The sequence below is a fragment of the Vigna unguiculata genome, chromosome 9 (assembly GCF_037176805.1).
Source record: "Vigna unguiculata cultivar grain cowpea cultivar isolate G323 ecotype 2 chromosome 9, ASM3717680v1, whole genome shotgun sequence".
NCBI lineage: Eukaryota > Viridiplantae > Streptophyta > Magnoliopsida > Fabales > Fabaceae > Vigna > Vigna unguiculata.
The window spans coordinates 42,099,127-42,120,934 of record NC_140800.1 but is presented as its reverse complement, the minus strand read 5'-3'; the positions used below and the strand labels follow the sequence as shown (position 1 = coordinate 42,120,934).

The following is a 21,808-nucleotide window of genomic DNA, read 5'->3' as shown; positions in this document are numbered from 1 at the left end:
GTATCAGTTTTACTTCTGTTTCTTCTCTCTCGTGTCTACTTTAAACTCTGAAAAGTTGGTTTTGCACCTTCAATTTGCGTCTCCCTAATGTCAGTAGTTGTAGTTGTAATGTAATCGACTACTTGCAAGAAAGCTGCTAGCTCGGTAAAAAGCCTTTATGCTAAAGAAAGCATAATCTAGAATGAGTGAGGTTTTTGACTTGGAAATATCGTAAAACAGACCTTTTGATACTATTGGTGATTATGCAATACGGTTTATTTTTGGCATTTTGTTTAGGAACAGATCTGTAAGAGGTGGTGCCTTTTATGGTGGATCCATTGAATACATAGAATATTGAAAAATGCTATTGGGAGTAAGGTAGGTTACAGACCACTGCACCTTACAAATAGTGAATGTAATATTTGCCATATCCAATCTCCCTGTGAAGTAATTTTATTATTTGAATATTGACAGAACTTATCAGCATCTGGAGGGAGGAAAATAGTACTTTTATTATTTAAACAATCTCACTTTTGTGATTTAGATTAGATTGGTTATTTTTATTTTTACATTTTTTTTACCGTCCAACTTTTAATTTTTGACCAGTAATTATTATTATAAAAGTCAATAAACATAGACAAATACTTATGTATGATTGTTTATTAAGTAATAGCGTGAAGTTGTAAACTTAAGGACCCTTTATTTGGCAATATCGGGCTCAGTAGGCTCTCGCATTTTTTTTATACAAATCTTGGTGCAAGGTATCCTTATGTTTTTATACATTTCATCATCGGTTTACATCTTGTGATCCGATCACATCATAATTCCCTTACTACATACATCCTCACCCTTACTCCATTCCCACCCCTCTATCATCAGCACCCAAAGCCTCATCTGTAATATACATGCCTGCAATCACGAAAAGAAATTGTAGAGCTTTAAGTAATCTCAACCATATTGTATGTAAGGAATTTGAAATATATTTGTGGGTAGAAAGATACTCACTGTCTAATGTTTGGAATTGATCCTCAAAAGTTATTGCAAGTACCAGGAGACTTTTTTTACATAAGTATTTCTCAGCGTTAATCTGCAGAAATTTCCAGCATGATACACTTTTTTTGCATACCAATCATTAACTGAAAAATTGAAGCATGCAATCCTAATATCCAGGGCAATTTCCAAGACAAAGTGTTCCTACAAAAACCATGATAAAAAGTTAATAAAATGAATGAATAATACATACACAGACAACGTAATAAGTTTATTTATAACATTGTAAACCATAAAAAGTTATATCTAGAATGATTTCTAATTGATCGACGATATGACACAGCAAAAAAAACTTTACATTGACAATGCATACTCATTAAAACTCAAATAAAACAAGATAATATATGCACTGAAAAATATAAAGATTGTTATTAAATCCCAACCGCTATACAATGTAATATATACTTTTAGAATAACCATCTTAAAAGTCATATCATTGATGATTTCTGATCAGTTAATTTGTAAACATTTACAGTAATATTGCGTGGCAATCAAACTCCACATAAACTATCAGGTAAAATCAATCATATTGTTTCCATGAAATAATTCTTAGTAAAACATTAATACCTTCATGCCACCCTTTTGACTCAGGAACATACGAAAAGTTCCCATGAGATAACTCATAATATCAAGATTTATTAGGCAATTGAGCAAATGTTCCTGCATTGGGGCTACACCCCACAACCATCATCTTCTTGAGGACAGAAAAGGCTCGATCTTTGTTCCCTGACATAGTATGCCCACGAATGAGAGCATTGTAAGTGAAGACATTAGGTTCAAGACCCATAAGCTGCAGTTCCTCAAACATCTTCCCGGCTCTGTCCACCATTCCAGCATTTCCAAAATGGAGAATCAATGAATTGTAAGTATAAAGATCAGGAGTGACTCCCCTATTCTTCATTTCACTGAAAAGAGAAAGAGCTTCCTCAAACCTCTGTGATTTTCCAAGGCCATTGATCATAAGATTGTAAGAAACAGTATCAGGATCAAGGCCAGTCAACTTTAGTTCCTCAAAGTAGTGCACAGCATCATCAACTCTGCCATTCATGCACAGACATTCTACAAGAATTGTATAAGACTTCAAATCTGGCCGTATCCCTTCCTTAACCATCCTTTTGAACAAATCACAAGCAATGTCAACGTTACCTGCTTTCCCAAATCCGTTGATGAGAATATTATAAATAGCACAGTTAGGCTTGCAATGATAATCTGTCATCTCCTCAAAAACATTCATTGCTTCGTCTAATCTTCCAGCCTTTAAAAGGCCGTCTATAAGAGGGCCATATGTACAAGGAGTGGGAGAGAAATCACCACTTACGAGATCATAGTATAAATCTAATGCCTTATTTAAGTTTTTACATTTCACAAGGGCTGAGATGACGATATTATGTGTTATAGTATTGGGCTTGCATCCCCTACAGAGCATATCATTGTACAGTTCAAAAAGTTCATCGATCCTCTTTGATTTACCATGAGCATCAAGCAGCAAGTTGTAGGTGAAAATATTCGGGCAACAACCTGCATTCTTCATCTCAATAAAAAGTTTGAAAGCTAGTTCGGTGATGTTACTTCCAAGAAGCCCATCTATCAAGCAGTTATATGATTCCGAGGAAGGGTGAACTCCAAAAGTTTTGGTGAATTTGTCAAACAAATTTTGAGCATGGAGAGCCTTGTTCTGCTTGCACAAGACTCTGATCAAAGGTATTATCAAATTATCATCTAGGCAGATAGAATGGCACACCAATCCTTCAGCAAATGAAATGGCCACTTCTATTTCTGCTTCAATTAAAATACATTCCATTAATTCTCCCCAGAATTGACTACTTGTCTGTGAACCTGGTTGATGTACAAATTCCATGACAATCTTGATTGCATCCTCAATACTTCCATACTTTACAACACCAGGAAGGAGGGTGTACAAAGTTACACGATCAGGGGAGAGAAATTTCTTCATTTGATGGTAAAACCAGAATGCATAATCAGCCCTGCCTTCTTTGAGCAAGCCATAGATAATAGTGTTATAAGTCAGAACATCAGGACTACAGTTCATGATTGTCATTCTACAGAACATTTTCAAAGCCAAATCAACTGAATCATTCTTGCAGAGACAATCAAGGAGTGCGTTAAAAGTCACTGTGTTTGGAGGACATCCAGACTCATTCATACTCCCAAACAAATCAAGGGCTTTCCGGATTTTTCCCTCTTTCCCTAAACCAGTAAGTAAAATGTTGTATGTCACAACTGTAGGAGCTAGCTTAAAATCCTTCAGTCTCCCAAACATTTTCCATGCCTCATCAACTCGGTCAGCCTTGTAAAGTGTGTCAATTAAAGAATTAACTACAATTATATCTGGTTCACAACCTTCGCTTAACATCTCAGTCAAAAGTTTTGTGGATTTGTCTATTTGCCCTGCTTTGCTGTAGCACTTCATCATCATGTTATAGGTTACTGAATCAGGTAAAAGCCCACAATTGTGAAGATCATTGAATATATATTTTGCTTCTCTGATCCTACCTGTTTCAGCAAGACTATATAAGGATGCATTACATGCGGCTATACTAGGCAAAATACCTCTCTTTTTCATTTCTTGAAAGGTGTCAAGAGCTTTTTCAGGATCGCCCAACTTTCCATAGTAGTCAATAAAAAGAACGTACGAATAAGCAGTTGGTTCAACACCCCAAGATTCCAGATTGCTGAAAAGCTCTAATGCCTCATCTAATCTTTTCAGGGCCAAAAGTCCAGAGATCAACGTGTTGTAAGTATGAAGATTTGGAAAAATTCCTTTCTCTTTCATCACATCTAATATATCAAATGCCTGATCAACTTTTCCTGATTTACATAAAGCCTCAACAATTATAGTGTAGGAAACCACATCAGGAGCATAACCATCAGCCTCCATCTCATTCCAGAATCTTTTCACCATTTCCAAGTTGCCATAATTGCTGAACTTGCCCATCAAAGTAATGTAAGTCACCTGATCCGGTTTGTGACCGCTAGCTCTCATCTTTGAGTATAATTCCATGGCCTTATCAAGTTTCCCTGCAGCACAAAGCGCATCAATTAGAACCGTATAAGTGACAACATCAGGTCCGCATCCTTCATCCTCCATTGTCTTTAAAATCCCATACGCATCATCGATTCTCCCTGCCCTCCCAAGCACTCTAATACATATGGTATATGTGTAGATATTTGGCCTCAAACCTAATGTTTTCATCTCTTCCAATAAATCCATAATGGTTCCGGTCTCCCTCCTCTTCCCCAATGCTACCATTAACGCCGAGTAAGTCTTCATACTAGGTTTCATACCTTCCGAGATCATTCTTTTGTAAACCATCAAAGCCTCTTTACAAAAGCCACCAGGTTGGAGCAGGAAATGAATCAGTCCATTATATGAATAAGCATTCAAGACAAACCCAGCTTGCCTCATCTTTCCAAGTGCAAATGGTGCTTGTCGAATCCCACCTTTAATCGAAAGAGCCTTAAAGATAGTCAGATATGTATTCGGATTCCTGTTAATCACTTGCTCTTGCATAAAATCAAAAACAAAAACCATATCTTCAACTCTCCCGTGAACCCTCAGGAACTCAAGCATGTAATTACATGTTTCAGGTGTATGCACAAGATTAGGCAACTGAGAAACCATCTTAAAATACGAAAGAGCAGAATTGGGATCCAGAATTGACTTCAAAACGCCAATAACTTCTTCAGAAGACACTCTACTTTTGCTCTTGCCATTTACTGCAACCACCACTTCAGGGGCACATCTTATCTCTAAGACACGAATACCCAATTGTCTTTTTCCATGTTTCTTCCAATTTACCAAAGACCCATTTGGTAAAGATTTCATTTTGACAAATGGGGTTCCTCCAAAGAATCCATTATTGCTCAAAGCATAAACATTGGTGTCACCCAAAGCACAACAAGAAGTAGAAGAACGGGGCACTATAACAGCCATAGAAACACAAAAGTCCAACAGTGACAAGCGAAAGGAGAAACTAAAATTCAGAACAAGCACTCTGAAGAGTAGATGACGGCAAATAGAAAGTGTATGAACCTGTCACCGTAATTTGGGTATGCAAACTGAGCACAATGGAGGAGAGTATTGTTTGATGAGAGACAGAAACTTGGCTAAACATCAAGTTTGGGTTTTAGATATTTTTTGCCACCAAAATATCAGCATGTGTAATGAAATTGTAACATTGCGGTTAACTGGGTAAGGCTTACCCTTATGATTGCGAGGTGATGGCTGAGGATACAAATTCAACCTTATCAGTGATGAAATATCTACATCTTTAATAGACAACTGCTACCAACAAAAAAGATAAATTCTAATCAGCACCTATTCATTTAAAAGTGAAAACAGTTTATTTAAATATATTTAACTTGTGCGTTTAATTTATACATTTTGTTTTATGTATATCATATGTATATGTATATATACTATTATACAAAAGGAAATTGTTTATTTTGGTATTCACATTAGTTTTTTAATTTTATTATTTAAATAATTATTTTTAAGTTAAAATAATTGTTTTATTAATTTTATTTTTTAAGAAACTTTTCTGAAATTTATTTTTTATTTCCTTTATTTATAAATTTAAACAGTTTTTATTTAAAATAATTATTTATATTAATTGTAAAATTATTTATATTATAATAATAATAACGTTATTACTATTTTCATCATAAAAAGTGAATACGTTACACACGTATTAGTTTTCATCATTATATATATATATATATATATATATATATATATATATATATATTAAAACATTCTTCTAAAAATGTTATTGATTTTTTTTGGCACTTTTGAACTTATAGTTGATATAGCAATTTATTTACTTTTAATCAATAAAAGTGTTTTATTTCACAGTATTGACTTTAAAGTTTAGATCGTCTTGGTGAAAAAAAAAATCATATTTAATTAAGCTTATCTAACTTTAATAAAGTATTGTTACATAAAAAAATATTATAGGTTTTACACACAGAAAGTATTTTTTGTTTTTTAGGATAAAAATTATTCATTTTTTGAGTTTTATGATTGAGAGTGATGGTTTATTTCTGTCATACATATTTTATATGATCGAGTGTTTTTTGTCAACTCATACTTTATATGCATTTGTTTTATTTTTTAAAAATTAGTTTTCATGTGTAAGGGAAAATATTTCTTCTTTAATTTTTCAACAATTTTTTTTTTAACTTTTAAATCTTTATTCGGTGTTAAAAGTGTATTTAACAGACATGAAGTTAATATATATATATATATATATAATATTCTAGGAATCTCAGCGTCTTTTATTTTTCTTATATTAAATTAATAAATTTTAAAAATAAAAAATACTTACATTATATATTGACAATAAAACCTTGTAAGTTGAGTATAAATTATTTTTATATTATAAATAAATATATCATATATCATATCATCATATCATAATATACAATTTGAAGATTATGACTCTTATTTTCCATATTTTATTTGAAACCACATTTATTTTATCTTATTTTATATTTAATTTTCATATTTTAAAACCAAACATAGACTAAGTAGCAGCTGCCAGGTGCAGCCAACCCAACAACATTGACTCTCTGTTTTGTTCTATTTTGTGGCATAAAACAAGAACCAAACCCTACCTCGTACCCGTGTTCTGTGTGTGCTTGTGTGATAGTGGTGGTAGCTACCATCTTCTCTCTGTGCTCCAACCTCTGAATTTCAAAATGGTGAAAGCAAGTGAGAGCGGTGCAGTTCCTGAGCCGGTTATGGATGCCGCCAACACCACTCTCTCCAACCTTCAACTACTCCGAACGCATTTTAACGACTTTTTGTCGCTCTCCGACCCTCAAATCCTTTCTCAAATGCCCCCTCTTCAACGCGCTCACGCCCTCTTCATCCTCGCTAAAATCACCTCTACCCTTCTCGAATGTAATCCAAAAAACACATCTTTTTACATCATGAATGTTGCTATTTCGAGTTTGATTTTATCTTTCTTCTGTTTTCATTCTCTCCAGTGAATTTGAGGTGTAGTGGTGTCCACCCAGATGATCATCCCATCAAATCAGAGCTCGTGAGTTTCTGACAATTCTGTCTTTCTTTAACCTTGACAATTGCTAACGAGTGTTTGTTTCTCGTCTTCCCAGGACAGGATGAGCTTGTACGAGGACAAACTGGAACGTATGATTGATTTGAGTAAAGGTACATTTTTGTTTCTTTTCTCAAAAATGTGTTTAGTTTTATGCATCTGTTGAATGGCCTTGTTGAAAATTAAACATGATGGGTATTTGGAATTTCAAGCGTGAATTGTTTGCGTTGGAGTGACTTTTGGTTTTGTTTGTGAAGCTCCACTGCGACCTTCCACTACCTTGAATTACCAGGCGGCTACACGCTTCATAGAACACTCTCTACCTGACCTAACTTCTGGTGAGTGATAAATTGTTTTATGGACAAAAACTTAAGGTGCTGTTCTTGATGTGCTTTTGATGTTGATTTGTGACCAAAATTAGAGTTTCATCTTGCCTTTCGAAAAAAGGATTTGCATTAATGTTCATAGTAGATTCGATGTGAAATTCCAAGTCTGAGCTGAAAATAATGCGGAACGCACCTAAGAATTGGTTCCAAGTTTTGTTTTATTTTATTCCTTTCAAGGGTTGTCTATTGTGTCTCTTCCAAATTAATTTCGTGTATGTAAAGAGAAGTGGTTTATTTTGTGCAGAGCAGAGGCAAAATATGAGGAACATAAGTAGAGGGGAGAGAACAAAGACAAACCTTCCGGGTCGGGCAGGTCAAAAGAGGAAATATCAGTCTTCTGAAAAACAATCTGTTAAAGCAGCTGCCAAGGATTTTTTGGAGAAAGCAGCCAGGGAGATTCTTGGTGATACCAGTGGCGGTATTAAGGGACCGCTACAAGTTGACATGTCAGAGGATGATGACAACAACCAGCCCTTATCCTGATTTTCCAGAAATTTGGTAGAGTTCCTCATAATGTTCTTGTTTACTTTGTTTTTTGAATGTGAAGTTAATGTCCCAACTGACATGATATATGTCTTTTGTTATAGTAAAAGGTTAGAATTTGATCCATTAATTTCGGAATTTTCTCTTATCAAGATAGGAATGAACTCTGAACAAACAATACAGATTTTAGGAAATTGTAGCACTTTGATGATTGGAAAAACTAAGTACATTCTTTTTACTACTTGTATAGTTTACTTTTATTTAATAGTTTTCATTGAATATTTGTCTTTCATAGTCACCTTATTTCGACACCTACTGATTATCAATTTAGTGTAACTCTTAAATTGTCATCTGTTAGCCTTTCCTATTTAAAAAAAGAATTGGTAGTATCAATATTGAAATCATTGCAGTTAAGAGAGTTGTTTGATAACTTGTTAATTGTGTTGTGTGATTGAGTTTTAACTGTAGCTATACAGTATTGCACGTGAAAGATGTGTAATTTCATTTTACATATCCTCTACGGTTCAAACATTATTATTAGAAATGGAATTCATTGCAGCATACCAACTCAGATAATACCGTAGGAGCTTAGGACTTGTGGACAACAACGACATTGGAAGAGCATGACAACTTGTAGATCACACTGCATGTTAATGTAATAAAACTTACTATATGTCAAAGAGTAGTGATATTTCCACAAATATTTTACAACGTCTTTTACTACAAGGAGGGTAGTGAATATATCTATAACTTGAATTATATAAGAAAATAAAGAATTATTTTATTAATATCAATCACACCAATTCCATTCTCATCATCTCTATTTGTAATAACAAGAACCTTTAAAAAAAGAAAATAAAAATATGCTGAAATGAATGAGAAATTGTGAAGATATTTTTTCCTAATTATTGTGGATATATTGAGAATATTTTTTATCTTGATAATCTGCTATTCAAAGCACTCCTGCTCAGGTTTGTAAATGACTATCCATTATTCCGGGCTTGCCTACAATAGATCCTGGAATCTACCATGAGGAAGTCCTTTAGTGAAAATGTCTACTATCTAAAATCCTGTAGGGACATGAGTTTTTACCACTAGGTCTCTGTCAAGATTATTTTTTATGTAATCAAGTTGAACTGGATTATGAGCAATGATCATAGCTGACTTGTTATCGTAGCACAATTGCATAGGGATGTCAACTCTTATTTAAGGTCATCAATTATGATATTCATTCAGAGTCCTTCACACCACCTTGAGTAGGAGCTCGAAATTCAACTTCTTCAATAAAACATGATACTCTATCCGTATTTTTCTTCTCCAGGTTACCTGATTTTCTTACATAGTTCAAGTTATATATTTTTATCAACTTAGGGGGAAACATAATTCACAATGTGAATGATAATAGCAAAGTTGCCTGCCGCCAAGTTGAATCAGTGTGGGCTGTGGTTTCTTGCATAGAAGCCTGTTTGGTACACTCATTGGACTATGTTCGTTCTTGTCATCCAACATTTGACACTATCACCTGCTAGGAGTAGTGTCTTGATTGGTAGGGTGGCAACTCAGAATGTCGTTAACTATGATGGCTGTTTTCTTTTTATTGGAAATGTTGATGACTATCAACAATCTCTTTTTTGGAGATATAAAAAATGTCTTCTTCTTTGTGTTGAAGGTGTTTTTCACCCTCCTCTGATACTGGTTCACTCTGAATCAGGACTTTCAAAGTAAAGTTTACTTCAGCCACTAGGGCTTTGTTAACACCAATAGGGTGTTTTGTTTGTGTCCTTATGACACTTTTGTTGACACCATTATGATGTTTCAGAATTGTGTATTACTAGAGTACACTTTATATTCTATCATTAGGGTAGTTTTAAGCATCATTATTAGAGTGGTTTTAAAGCCTTGTGAAATTTTAAATTTCTACACATTTTCTTTTAGAAGGACTGAACATCTCAAAACATGGGATTAAATATCTTTTGGGCACATCTCCGACTTCATCTGTCACCATGAGAGATCACCATTTTCAATTTTGCATTAGATTGATCCGGGTTGATCTAGGAAGTACCAACATGTTTGTCGAACAACGTGTCAACATTTTCAACACTTTTTAAGCATCACTTATTGGATATGCCTTCAACAGGTGTTCGACACCCCTTGAGTATGAGCAAAGAGGGTAAGCTGACACCTGTTATTGGCTAAGCATGTCCTAGACAATGCTATCATAAAAAAGTAAAAAAAAAAAAATATATATATATATATATATATATATATATATATATATATATATCAATTTGGTTTATAAATATTGCAAGGCTTGAAATTGTTTTTGTTAGGCTTGCATCCTGGGACTTAACTAGTGTTTAACTATTAATAGATACGTTTCTTAGTACTCTATTGTGGGATCATTATTATATGAAACTGTTAAGACTTGGCAAATTTGTTCCTACAATATAAATTGTGTAAATCTTATTTCTCAATTGGGATTTTTGTCATGTTGACTATAAATGAATAGGGTCTCCGTATCCTATATATAAACATTAGCCATGTTTTGGAGTCCACATCGGAGTCAGTATTTAATAGCCTGGGGACATCATCAGGGCCTGGGGACATCATCGCCATCCGCTGGTCTTGTTCACACCACTGAGACAAAATACTAAAATTTCAGAGACAAACCTCCTGTTGATGGTGGCAGTGCATGGACATATTGACAAACTCAATATATTTGTTCCCTGCTTGTAGCATTCAACCTATATGCTTATCTGGCTTGACGAGCGTTGGAAATGGGTCCTATAATTGGCACTTAAACTCTAGTATAAGTGTTTCTTCAGATGTAATTATATTAAATTCTCTTTATTACTCTTAAATGTAATTGTCACTCGAATCAATATAAATATGTGGTGTGTTGAGTGCTTTTCATTCAAGCAACTCACCCGTGTATTCTGTCTTGAGCCCTCCTGTTGGAGCTCATTGTGCAGAAGACAATAGAGTGTCTTGTGAGTTAATGAAAATTTTAGACTAGTTGGTTTAGGATTTAGACTCAAAGTTTGAATATAATTTGTGATCGATATGTAATTTAAATCTCCATTCAATGATATGTGTGGTCTCCAATGCAAAAAAAATCTGAATCTGCTATACAAGAATTTTTTTGATCAGCTGTTTTACTTTTGATAAGTAACAAAAAACGTTTCATTGGCAAAAATGAAATTAGAGAACAACATACATGCTACTTGTCATAGGTTTCCTAGAAATACTGTAAAATTACTGTCTTCGTTGTATCATGGTACTGAAAGTGGAATGGCCTTTGGGAAAAAGCTTGAACAAGTTGGTTTGTGCTTCTAGTATAATATTGATGATGTCAATTTAAATGCATGGAACAAAGCTACTCACTGCTGAATTCCTTGATTGCGTTGGTTGTGTCGTGTGAAGTTTATACGCTTTTCTCATAGATTTTCTCGAACTGGAGAGAATCTGAGTGAAAGAAAGCCTGCAACTTTCAAGTCTAAACGTTTACTTGTTTTGAAAACGTATTTACTTGTTATTTATTCCTTATATTCTGTCTGAGATTTTATTCTTTTGGAATTTTATGTCCAGTGTGCTTGGACAAGGTGGAGGAGCTGTGTGTCCGTAAGAGGAATATCACCATAGCGTTTTCGGTCTTCTTGGCGACAGAATCTCGATATTGTTCACTATCCCCACCACATGTTGAATGTTTCTAATGTCCAGTTTTGGTTAACAGTATTGACAAATGCAGCATTTGTCTATTGCGGATTTGCAGATATCTAAAACAATGTACATGTCTCAATTTTGGATGGACTTATTTCATAGTAAGAATAGTAGTACTTATTACTCTATGAGCATTTCCACTTGCTTATTTATGGGTTCATAAATTCATGTGATAGATAGATATATTTTTTTTATGTAGCTCTGAAAGTATCAGAAGTGAGTTAAGATTAACATTAATAATTTTGGATTAGTATATCACTTGAGACAATTTCTATGAGAATGATTAATAGACTCCCATGAGATGAGACAGCGAAGATAGAAGAGAAAAAAAAAATATGAATGTCATAAAAGAATGATATATTGGCTACAAAAGAATTAAGCCAGAAAGGAAAAGAACGTCACCACCAAAATCTAATGTGATGGGGTGATTCATTCACACATACATAGCCAACACTCCGAGAGTTACGGTTACAAGAGCAACTTCCAACGTTGCAGCACTGCTAGTTGGAGCAACCGCCGGAGCCTCAAATTCCACCGGAGAAGGTGCCGGAGAAATCGCTCGTAATGTGTGCTTTGGAGACATCACAACCACAATCAACTTTTGCCCCTTCTCACAGTGCCCCTTTGCTCCACTGATGAAATAGAATGGCCCAGGACGCTCTAGTTTCACCTTAGTATTCCCATCACTGTACACTTTGATGGGATTGGAGGTGCTGCAATTACCATATTCCTCCCTTGTTACTTCCAACACTGAGTCCTTCCCACTTTGAAATTTCCACACTGCATACAAAAGTTACTCATCAATGGAAGGCAAAATGATAGTAGTGACAAGAAAAGGTAAAAACTTTTCAGCCAATTGATACATCTTTGTTCAACTTAAGGACACTAATTTCAAATAAAGATCAATTTTAACTTAGCAAATGGTTGTGTTTATGGGAAGTTACCCAGATAATCGCCAACTCTGAAACGAGACTTTTCAGCCCATTGATTGAGAGAATCTGCTTCTGAAGATGGAATCTTCCAAGCATCAATCTTGCCTCCGACTAAAAGTTCCTTAGCTGCTGAGAATCCAAGGAGAAGGAAAAAGAAGAAAAGGGAAGCAGAGACGGCTCTTGAAGAATCAGCCATGGTCTTTTTTTGAGAACTTAAGAGGGTTTATGAAAGATTTTACCTTTCTTACTCTCAGAAGTAGGAAGTGGTGGTATGCAGTAGTGGGAATTAGGAGTGTTGTATTTATAGCGATGAAGAGAAGAGAAAGTAGCCGTTGAGCACAGCATGTGGGGGCCACTGTACTGAGTCTTCTGTTACTATGTGGGCCCTTGTAACGGATAACAACGGTAAATAAAACTCATTAATGAGCCATGATTCTGGAACCAGGAGGAATGCATTCACGCCGTTACTCAATTATCTTCTGATTAAGCGGAGTATTTAAATTTTTTATAATTAAATTATTTTAAATTTTTAAATAATTTGTTTAATGGAGTAATCGAAATTTTTTACATTTTAATTTTTTGTTTTGTTAAAACAGTTAATTTTGTTTTGTAAAATAAAATTTAATTTCAACTATTTATTTTATTATATAAAACTAAATTTAAAAACATATAATTTAACTTAAAATAATTAAATAGTATTTAATAATTCAATTTTGAAATATTAAAATTTGAAAATATTATTAAACTCTTAAATTTTAAATATAAATATCAGTTTATATTAGAAATCCTGGAGCAACAATAATATAATCTTATTTCAATATTGATTCATTTCATATAATAAATATAATATTATTTACCAATTTTCAGTTAAATTTTGATTGGGATTGACTTTATCGAATTTCGTAAAATTCTGAGATTTGATCAAATTTTGTCGAATTTAGATGGATTCAACTCTTGATTAGTTTCATCCAAACTTTGGTTGGGGACCGGGTTAGTTGAATTCAACCAAATTTTAATAAGAATCGACTTGATCAAAATTTAGAGACCGACTTTGTCAAATTTCAGACGAGGTGGTGTCTACCATCTTCCTCTCCCACCAGAGCCCATGTGTTTTCCTGTACTCATAAACCCACACCACATACAAATACTAGTGTATTCATTCATGCAAAATGCAATTATAGAACACCACCACACCAGTGCTTCAATTCACACATACATTGATAAACTGGTTTACTGGTTCACGTGCATGTTTAAAATAAAGGTTAATTTCGTAAAGTTATCCAAATACACGACTTTTTTGTATTTATGGGTCTGTTAGAAGTGAAATTTGTAAATATGGATTCGTTGATTTTTTTTTTGTCAAACAGGGTCAAGTCGTTGTGGTGGAGGACGACATTATAGGTGAAGTCGTCCTCCACCTGACCGGTTTCTCTTTTTTTTTTTAAGAAAAAACAAAGTCGTCATGGAAGACAACGGTTTTAGTTTTAAGAAAAAAGTGAAGTCGTCCCTGCACATGACGACTTCACTTTTCATATTTTTTTTATTTTCTTTTTCGTAATTAATGAAAACTAAAAATTTTGAAAAAAAAAGAAAAAATAATTAAAACTGAAATTTTGAAAAAGAAGAAAATTAATTAAAACTGAAAATTTTGAAAAAGAAGAAAAATAATTAAAACTGAAAATTTTGAAAAAACAAAAAAAATAATTAAAATTGAACTTTTTTTGGAAAAAAAATAAAAAATAAAAAAAATCTGAAAAGTGAAGTCGACTTCACTTTTTTCTTAAAACTAAAACCGTTGTCTCCCATGACGACTTGACCCTTTTTGACAAAAAAATATCAACGAACGCATATTTACAAATTTCACTTCTAAGGAATCCCTAAATACAAAAAAACCCAAATACACTCAAATCAACTCACTTTTGCGTGAATAGAACGAATTTTAAATTCCGCAAATCCAAACCGATATACCGTTGCAAATATTCGAAAAAGAACACAAACAAAGTCAATAATCCGTCCTTACCAATACACATAAACAGTGCCATCATCTAAAAGGAACACTGTGTTAGTGTTTAGAGATTAAGGTCGTGATATTGTTAGTTTAAATTTATCGGTTTTGTATTGTTTGTTAATTGCCGATGTTATTTTGATGGAGCAGGGGAGATGAGAACATTTGAATCATTGCAAATGTTATTTTGACTTTTCTTTTACAAATATTTTGTCGCGACATTAAGAATGAAACCAGAGGCTTCATGTAATATTTCACCACTACGTTAAAGTGATTTACATGGTATTCAGATGGGACTCACCACTATGTTTAATTGTTTAGCATTCAGAAGCTGTAAAGTTAAAAGTTATATTTTTTTTTTTTGGAAAGAAATTCAAACAGTAAAGTTATTTACTTCATAAAATTAAAATATGTCATCTTTCTCTTACTTTTTTTTTTAATATTTCTGTAAGTTTTTTTACGTTTTTCATCCTATACTTTTGTTTTAGTGAACTTATAATTCTTTTAGTATTATAGAAAGCCAAAAGATATTTCTTTGTGTCATACAAAATCAAACCAAAATATATTTCTTTACAGTAGAAAGATAATTGATAGAAATCAATAAGTAATCTATGATAAAACAAAGATCTTTATACATGAATATGGATGTCAACGGGGCGGGTAGGGTACGGGTAGTGACTCGGGTAGGGTACAGGTAGTGGCTCTCCCGTATCCTACCCACTCGTATCTATATTTGTCGGTTATCCGTTATGTGGGTACCTGTCTATTTTTTTCATACCCGCAGATATCCACGAGTACTCGCGGAAATTTATAAAATTATTTAAAAAATAAATATTTAATCATAAATATAAATAAAATAAAATAAAATACATCTGTCATAAATTTTAAATAAATTTCAAACTAACTCAAGTTCATGCAAGTCCAACTAATTATAAAAATAAATATAAGATGACATTCAACACAATGAAAATTCTTTAATTAGTGTTTTGATCAACAAGCTCACTTTCTCCAATTGATTCCTGAAAAATAATCAAATAATAAACCTCAACTGTCACGTGTCAAGTATTCTTATTTTGATTCTATCATTTGACAACAAGCATATCATAAACATCACTATCTATATATGATTTGATGTATATGCCCAATTTCAGAGAAAGAAACGAGAAAAATGTCAAGGAATATACTTGAAAGAAGACAACATATCAATATTTGAAGTTAGAAGAATGAAGACAGAAGACAAAATGTGCAGCTTATAAAATATTAGGACAAAATGTGTGTATATATATGTGTGTATATATATATATATGTATATATATATATACATATATATATATATATATATATATATACACATATACATATATATATATATATATAAGTGTATTTTTATGAATTAAAGTTTAGCGGGTACGAGTATCCACGGGTACGGATACTATGATACCCGTACCCACCCCGTTAACATACGGGTATCAAAAATATCCGTACCCACGGATAGCGGGTATCCATTTTTAATATCCATTTCTTACCCATTGCGAGTTTTATCCGCGGATACCCACGGGTACAGATATTTTTGACATCCCTATACATAAATATATAATATGAACTTATTAATAAATTGTAATCTATTTGTTTTCTTAATAAAATAACAATAATATAATTTGTACTAAATAATAATAAATCATACTTAATAATAAGTGATAATAAATATAAATAAGATGATAGTAAAATATTTAGTAGTAAATAATAATACATATATACAACGATAAATAATACACATATAAATTACAAATAAATAATAAATGAATCCATCAAGGTCACCAAATATAAATCTATAACCATCAAATATTTAAAACATAATTTAAAATATAATATATTTTATTAAAAAATATATAAATAATAAAATATTATTACTAACCCATAATTCTTTTGCGTAGAAATTACCTCCAATGATATTAATAAAAATGGTCAGAGACAATTATTACTAAACCATAACTATTATTGTAACGTAACATCTAATTCACCCTATTTTGCACCTTTACATATATTAAAAAAGATAAAATAATAACATAATAAAAAAAATTTAGGATCCATTTATAATAGAATTAGGCGGAAGTGCTTAAAGCTCATAAAGCTCATTTATGACTTAATTTGGTTTTAATGAAAAAAACTTATATAATTTGTCCACTAAATCAGTATGAAGTTTTAAAATTATTTTAATACCAACAAACTTCTTCCTTAAAAATAATCATATATGTTTTAAAAGTGATATTAATATTCAAAAATAGATATAGTGGAATATTTCACTTCTATTGAGATAACTGCTGTAGTAATTTAATAACATCTGCCACACAAGACAGTCCAACTAACCTAAAACCTTCTGTATTCAAACGAGAATCCTAATTCGACAAGGGCAATTAAAATATACTGAAACAAAAAAATCACTGTCGACACAGTTCAAAATTGTATATAAAATAGGTTACATCTGAACATGCTAGTATCTGAATATCAAAATCCTTACACAAACTTTCTTCAACCTTTAAGAAGTATAGTAGATTGGTCCAAACCGCTGAATGCTATTTCTAATCAATTTTGACGGAGGAGTAGATGAGCCTAGTGAACCAAAAGCATGCATAAAATCCGATAGTACCGGTCACCACAAAAAATGCATAAGAAGCTATAAGCATGTACCCAAAGTAAAATATCGCAGATACCAACTTTGTGATTTCAAGCTTGGTGAAGAAGTAGAAAGTTGCGTAAAGAAAGAGGTAAAGTGCAGAGGAACCAGAGGTAAGATATGATCGCCACCACCACAAGTAATCCTCACTGCACAACTGGAAGTAGCAGAGCACAATGGTAATTTCAGCACAAGTCACAATGAGGATGATGAAGACCAAAAAGAGGAATCCGAAGATGTAGTAAAACTGATTCAACCAGATTGATGTGAGGATGAAGAAAAGCTCAATGAAAACAGCTCCAAACGGGAGTATTCCACCGATCAAAACTGAGAAAACTGGGTTCATGTACCAAGCCTGCTCAGGGATCTGCCTGGGGATCTTGTTCGTTTTCACAGGACTCTCAATCGCAGGCTTCTTGAATCCGACATAGCTACCCACAAAAACAAGTGGAACCGAGATCCCAAACCATAAAAAGATCAGAGCAAACATTGTACCAAATGGCACAGCTCCAGATGATTTTTGGCCCCATATGAGAGCATTTAAAACAAAGAAAATGGCAGAGACAATGGCAGGGAACATGGTTGCAGTTCTGAGGGCAACTTTTTTCCACTCCGATCCTTTGAACATTTTGTACAAACGAGTTGATGAGTAACCGGCAAATATTCCCATGAAAACCCAAAGCAAGAGCATGGCTGTCATCAGCCCACCTCGGTTTGAAGGTGAAAGGAATCCAAGGACAGCAAACATCATGGTTACCAGCATCATACCAAAAAACTGAACACCAGTTCCAACATAAACGCACAGCAAATCTGAGTTAGTGGGGGGCCTAAACACATCACCATGGACAAGCTTCCAACCAGTCTCCTCCTGCGCTTCTTCTTGGGTCTCAAGCTCGTTATATTTCGCAATGTCACGGTACAGTGTACGCAGCATTATCATTGCCACCATGCCCGAAAGGAAGAGAACAATCATTAATGAGTTAACAATTGAGAACCAGTGGATTTGATCATCATTCATTAGCAAATAGGCATCCCATCTTGATGCCCACTTCACATCACTCTCCTGTAGATGCCAGCCAAAGTTAATAGCAGGTAATAAGAAATACAGCCCACAATCACATTTCCTCATATAACAACAATGAGGGGATTTTAAAGAAGAATTCAACTAGAAGGACGAAGATTTATCACGATATGAAAAATAATAAACATGCCAATTGGTGAAAGGGGATTTTAAACTTTTCATCTTATCTCCCTAGCCACAAACCAGCATCCCCGCTCAAACCATGTGCCCTAACTTCTTGGCTCATGCTAATTACCACATTATACCATGAAGTAAACATTTAAAACTTTATCATCTCCGACTCCAATAACTCACCTGAAATTCAACATCATAGGTAAAGATAATTTCCTTGCCCTCTTCAACCTCTTGGGGAGAGTTGGAGTTGACCACTGTGCTTTTAGCATGAGGGTCACAGGTTGTTAAACGAGTTGTTTTTCCTTCCCATTTACCTTCGTATTCATGTTTAGCACTGCAGATAAACACCCAGTTAAGAAAAGTCACTGCTAAATACCACAACAGGATGAACCAATCGAAAGGAAACAGCACAAAAAGAATAACCTGAATGGCTTGACCTCAAAGCCCACAATTCTAGCAGATTCAGTTAGGACGTCTTTATGGTACTTGACAGTAAATGCCAAATGGTTGTGAATAAAATACTTCTCCTCCTTGCTCTGCACATTTAGACAAAATTAGAAAAAATGATGATTGGCATTCATAACAATTGTCAAAGTGCTATTTAAATAGTTAACATACCCCACTGTACTGCCCTTTGAGTCCAACATGGAAACCAAGCTGATAAACAGTAGAATCCTGATCATTTCGTTTCAAGGGAACAACTAGGGGAAGGTTATCAAGAATCCTGTGCATGAAAGGCAGAGCTACCATAAGAAACAAACCTATCACAATTGCAGTAGAATACTTGCTGAAAATGATAAAACAATTATTGGCATATCATACATGTTCACCCTATACTCGTCACTGATCTTCTCTTTGAACTCCTTGGCAGTTTTAGCATCAAGTTTAACATTACACACAATATTGCACATTTGTGGCTCACGCATTTTAAACTGCAAAATATCAATGGGTCAGACAATAGTTCATAACCATAACAAAATTAAGAGAACTCGTGAAAGTTTAAAAAAGAAAAAAAAACAGCTTGGAAATGAATAACCAGTTAACCACTCACATAGTCAATAAATGGTTACTCATAACAAATAACTGAACTGAACATGGTCAGAACATTCAGTATTTAATTACTTAATTGTTCCTAAATTGAAACATATCACCAAGAATTCATTTATTCTCATTGTCACAAAAATTAACTGTCAAGATTAAACTAGTAAAACTCACCGAATAAAGGGAATTTTCAATGCGGTCACCACGAAGCACTTCTCCAAGATTTTCTGTACTGTCCTGTATTTTTTCTGGGGTGCAATAAGGAAGTGAATAATATGAATATGGAAGCTGGGTCTTTGTTGACGTTAATTTATTTACTTTCACTTGCAATTGATCTCCCTGCAGCAAATAAATACGTAACAAATCATTGAAGGCCTTGAGAGGCAAATCCATAATGAATTTTAAATACTCCTCATCTTGTCCACCTTACAAGCAAGCAAGACAGAAAAATCACTACAGGCAATTCTTTAAAAGGGGGATACACGACAGCAGTCAAATAAACTTTACCATCCTAAAGTACTATTATAGTTTTGGTAACAAGATAACAAAGTGATAATAAGAAAGAACTTCAACTATGCAAAACAATCAAATGGCATATCCTTTGTAATTAAAAACACCTGAAATCCTCAAATAAAAATGGAAGGAGGGCAACACTAGAGGTAAAGGCAAGTTTCATACATTAGAATGATAGAAGGCAAAACCTAAGAGAAAATTAGTATTCTTTTACTGTAAAGTCTAACCTTTGACATCAAGTAGTATCACTGCCAAATCGGAAATATTTTTTTCAATACAAAGAGGTGAAAAGAAGCCAAAGGTAGGTACTGCAGCAATTCACATCCACAAAGAAATCCTATTCTCCAAAATCCTTTAACGTTCCACATACAATAAAACCAGCATCCATCTCTAATTAGCTCTAGAGAACTAAAACAGACATAGTAAGCTTGATGTATCAACGAAAACAATCGTTGCAATTATAACCAAACTGTAACCGATAATCCGAAGTAATAGAAATCAGACCTTTACTCTAGCAATAGTACACACACACACACACTAAAAAAAAGGTTCAAGGTTAAGAAGTGAAAGTCCTTCATCAAAGCGAACTGAAACTTCACATTCCATACTACTTACCACACACTTCCAGCTCCTTTTCCCAGTTTCAACAAAAAGAATAACAAATTCATGAAAAAAAAAACCTAATATCGATCACAATATAAATCCAATAAAACTCAGATCTCGCTTTTCGAGATTCAAACACGGATCAAAGGGCGAGAAAATAACCGATGGATGTGTTAGGGGATATCAAAGGTTACCTTCTGGAAGTCCTGTGGAGCGACTCCGGGGAGGTAGAAGCAGTGAGCGCCATGGATGAGAAGCAGAAGAACCGCAGAGAAAGCGAGAGATCTCCAAACCGCCATGGCGTTCGAGATCCAGATCTGGAATCTCTTTTTCACGCGCTTCGACTTGAAGAAGAAGCGTAGTCACGACCACCACAGAGAGAGGACTCGGGGCCAAATCTGTTTTTCTCCGGTTACAATTAGGTACAGTTACTGCATTTATTTATATATGATGTTGCTCGTTGGTGTCTCTAGTTGAATCTGACCCAACGCGTTTTGATATTTTTTCATTTTCTCTTTGGACTGGAGGGCATAATAGGAATTATGAAAGAATTAATTAACCTAACTTCTTCATTAATACGTAAGACTACAGAATCAGATCTCAGAATTTGCAAGAACATTCATCACTCCTCAAAACAATTATAAAACTTTCTCACCGTCAGTTCTCTCAGAAACTTGATTTCTTCATGATGTAACAATTTCCACTGCAATAATATTTCTAGATTAAATTTATTATTGAAATTTTTTTGAATCACTTTTCAAACTAAAAAAATCATAATTAAATCTTTTTAATTCACTCTTTATTATTTTTTAATTATTACCAATTATCGTTTTTAGCATAGTAAGTGACGTAATTAATAATTTAAAACAAAGTTGAAGCGGTGACACTTAGGTGTGTGTTGGCATGGTTTTACAGTCTGGAAACTGAAATTGCATATTTAACTTTGTCTTTTCTTTATTTTATTATCTTTTCATGAAAATTAAAAAAAAAAATGAAGAAATCAAATCAGCACAAAAAAGGACAACTTGACAACAGGAACAAAAATATAGCATGTATCCCATTGAACACTCGATTTTATCTACACAAATAAAAATATCAAAACATATAAAATATAAGAAAATATTACTTTAAGAAATTATATGGC

The 21,808-nt window shown here is 33.6% G+C and overlaps 4 protein-coding genes across 6 annotated transcripts; 1 reads left to right on the top strand and 3 right to left on the bottom strand.

Moving 5' to 3' along the window:
- Positions 1-654: 654 nt before the first annotated feature.
- PGR3 (proton gradient regulation 3) lies at positions 655-5,183 on the bottom strand. Its single transcript, XM_028048866.2, has 3 exons — positions 1,597-5,183; positions 985-1,173; positions 655-888 (listed from the first exon to the last, which is right to left on the bottom strand). The coding sequence occupies exon 1, from the start codon at positions 4,982-4,984 to the stop codon at positions 1,658-1,660; it is 3,327 nt and encodes a 1,108-aa protein (XP_027904667.1). The 5' UTR covers positions 4,985-5,183; the 3' UTR covers positions 655-888; positions 985-1,173; positions 1,597-1,657.
- A 1,411-nt stretch (positions 5,184-6,594) lies between these two features.
- On the top strand, positions 6,595-11,849 carry LOC114164248 (Sas10/Utp3/C1D family). 3 transcript variants are annotated; one of them, XM_028048842.2, is made up of 6 exons: positions 6,595-6,955; positions 7,042-7,097; positions 7,171-7,225; positions 7,370-7,450; positions 7,743-7,996; positions 10,491-11,554. In XM_028048842.2, the coding sequence occupies exons 1-5, from the start codon at positions 6,751-6,753 to the stop codon at positions 7,979-7,981; spliced, it is 636 nt and encodes a 211-aa protein (XP_027904643.1). In that variant the 5' UTR covers positions 6,595-6,750; the 3' UTR covers positions 7,982-7,996; positions 10,491-11,554. The 3 variants fall into 3 exon arrangements, with proteins under 3 accessions (XP_027904643.1, XP_027904644.1, XP_027904641.1); XM_028048843.2 differs by having other exon boundaries at positions 6,596-6,955; positions 10,576-11,552; XM_028048840.2 differs by lacking the exon at positions 10,491-11,554 and adding an exon at positions 11,570-11,849 and having other exon boundaries at positions 6,599-6,955.
- A 168-nt stretch (positions 11,850-12,017) lies between these two features.
- ENODL15 (early nodulin-like protein 15) lies at positions 12,018-12,897 on the bottom strand. Its single transcript, XM_028048845.2, has 2 exons — positions 12,646-12,897; positions 12,018-12,481 (listed from the first exon to the last, which is right to left on the bottom strand). The coding sequence occupies exons 1-2, from the start codon at positions 12,827-12,829 to the stop codon at positions 12,135-12,137; spliced, it is 531 nt and encodes a 176-aa protein (XP_027904646.1). The 5' UTR covers positions 12,830-12,897; the 3' UTR covers positions 12,018-12,134.
- A 4,141-nt stretch (positions 12,898-17,038) lies between these two features.
- LOC114162474 (transmembrane 9 superfamily member 8) lies at positions 17,039-21,124 on the bottom strand. The gene is made up of 7 exons (XM_028046386.2): positions 20,859-21,124; positions 19,723-19,887; positions 19,330-19,439; positions 19,126-19,231; positions 18,931-19,043; positions 18,688-18,841; positions 17,039-18,375 (listed from the first exon to the last, which is right to left on the bottom strand). Exons 1-7 carry the CDS (start codon positions 20,961-20,963, stop codon positions 17,218-17,220), a joined length of 1,911 nt encoding a protein of 636 aa, XP_027902187.1. The 5' UTR covers positions 20,964-21,124; the 3' UTR covers positions 17,039-17,217.
- Between the last annotated feature and the right edge of the window lie 684 nt (positions 21,125-21,808).